At 48.8% G+C, this 1856-nt stretch overlaps 1 protein-coding gene across 1 annotated transcript; it reads right to left on the reverse strand.

Annotated features, from left to right (window-relative positions):
- Positions 1-331: 331 nt before the first annotated feature.
- On the reverse strand, positions 332-1228 carry LOC122040656. Its single transcript, XM_042600051.1, has one exon. The coding sequence runs from the start codon at positions 1226-1228 to the stop codon at positions 332-334; it is 897 nt and encodes a 298-aa protein (XP_042455985.1).
- Between the last annotated feature and the right edge of the window lie 628 nt (positions 1229-1856).

The following is a 1856-nucleotide window of genomic DNA, read 5'->3' on the forward strand; positions in this document are numbered from 1 at the left end:
ACGACCTATGTACGTTGAACAACAAATGACATGTTTTATACCCGAGAGATGAACGAATGAGAACTACCAGTATCTATTAATAGATCTATACTAAAGGTATAAAGTGGCTAATACCTCGGAAGTCCAATCCCTCGGCCCGCTGTGCCTCCTCCCGTGTGACGGCATAACCCCGTCCCACCTCTGCACTCGATGGTGGTATCCTTAAAGTAGGCTGACGTGGATTCGGAGGAGCGTCATCCTGCTGCTGTTGCGGGTACTGAGGCCGAGTCTGCGGCTAAAATGTCGAATAAGGCTGAGATGGAAGTGCAGGGTCTTGCTGTACCGGGTATGTTTAGTAAGGGGACGCTGCAGTAGAGTACTGCGTGGTCGCTGGCATCACTGGATACTCCTGACCCTGGATATGGTACACTTTTCCCTGGGGTCTCGGCAGTTGCGGCTGATATGAAACGTTCTGAGTCCTCTGAGGTCCCTTCTGCTGTCGTGGCTGGGTGGGTCGCCCTCCCTGAGTGGTCTCTTTAGTCGTCTCTAATTGAGCCTTCAGAGTGCAATTTCGACTCTCATGCCCCGGAAGCTTACAATAGAAGCATATAGCGTGATCCAACGGGCAATCATTCCTGGTATGACTCTTGGAGCCACACTGAAAACACATGATCCCTCCAAAGTTATTCTTCTGGTCTCGCTGAGAGGAACGAGAACCCCCATCCGAGGTTCGCCTTGTCTTCTGCGGTGGAGAGGACCCTCCTGAAGTAACTTGTGAGCTTTGACCTCTTTTCTCTTTCTTCTGTGTCACTTGTGTATTATTACTTTTTTCCATATTCACCTGTTGCTGAGTCATCTCAATGAATAATGCCCGATCTAAGACCTCTCGATAAGAACTACCGGGAAATCCGGACATCTTGAGTCGTATGTATGCCGCCAATCCCTGAGTAAACTGATGCATCCGATCATAATCCTGAGCCACCAAATGAGGACAAAACTCGGCCAATCTACTAAATTCTGCATTATACTCCATCACAGAACGGTCGCCTTGCTTAAGGTTCAGAAACTCCTGACGACGAGCTAGACAAAATGTAATCGGAAAATACTGTCTCTCAAATGCCTCCCGGTACATCTGCCACGTGATATGTTGTTCCCCAAAGATCGACTTCTGCATGTCCCACCAAGTGACGGCTTGATCCCGAAGATGATATGCAGCCAACTCCACCTTCTCTTCATCTGTACACTTCATGTACCAAAATGTAGCCTCCAAGTTCTTCAACTAGCTACGAGCCGCCCAAGGGTCAGCACCCCCATGGAACAACGTAGTTCGATCCTTCACAGACTTCGCCAACTAGGGTATTCGGGCTCTATCCATCACCCAATCAGTAGTGTCTGGAGCAGGTATAGAAGGTGGTGCTCCCAACGTCCGTAACTCATGCTCCCTAGTAGAGGTGGGAGGATTCCGATCACTGCTACCTGAATCAACCTCATTCGGGTTTCCTGTAACCTCCGTCTCTAGGCCAGCAGGTTCGGGACCCATCAATACCGTGGGTTGTTTTCGTGGTCGACCTTGTCCACGGTGATTCATAACAGTCGACCCTTTTCGTGCCATTCCTGTTAATAATAAGTATGACCTTAGAGTCTACCTTGCTTGGTGATATTCAGTCAGCTCAGGAGCAGGACCCTGAAATTCAGAAAATCAAGCAAGGGCTAGCAGAATCAGAAAGTAGAGAATTCAGAGTGTCCGATAGCGGGGTGTTGTATTTTGGTGATAGACTCTGTGTTCCAGATCAGGAGGAGCTACGGAGACAGATTTTAGATGAGGCTCACAAGACTCCCTATGCGATGCATCCAGGTTCCACCAAAATGTATCAAGA

The sequence above is a fragment of the Zingiber officinale genome, chromosome 1B (assembly GCF_018446385.1).
Source record: "Zingiber officinale cultivar Zhangliang chromosome 1B, Zo_v1.1, whole genome shotgun sequence".
In the NCBI taxonomy this organism is placed as follows: Eukaryota; Viridiplantae; Streptophyta; class Magnoliopsida; order Zingiberales; family Zingiberaceae; genus Zingiber; species Zingiber officinale.

Excerpts from the sequence above, each read along its gene's own strand:
- LOC122040656 (XM_042600051.1), bottom strand. The coding sequence starts at position 1,228 with ATGAAGTGTACAGATGAAGAGAAGGTGGAGTTGGCTGCATATCATCTT.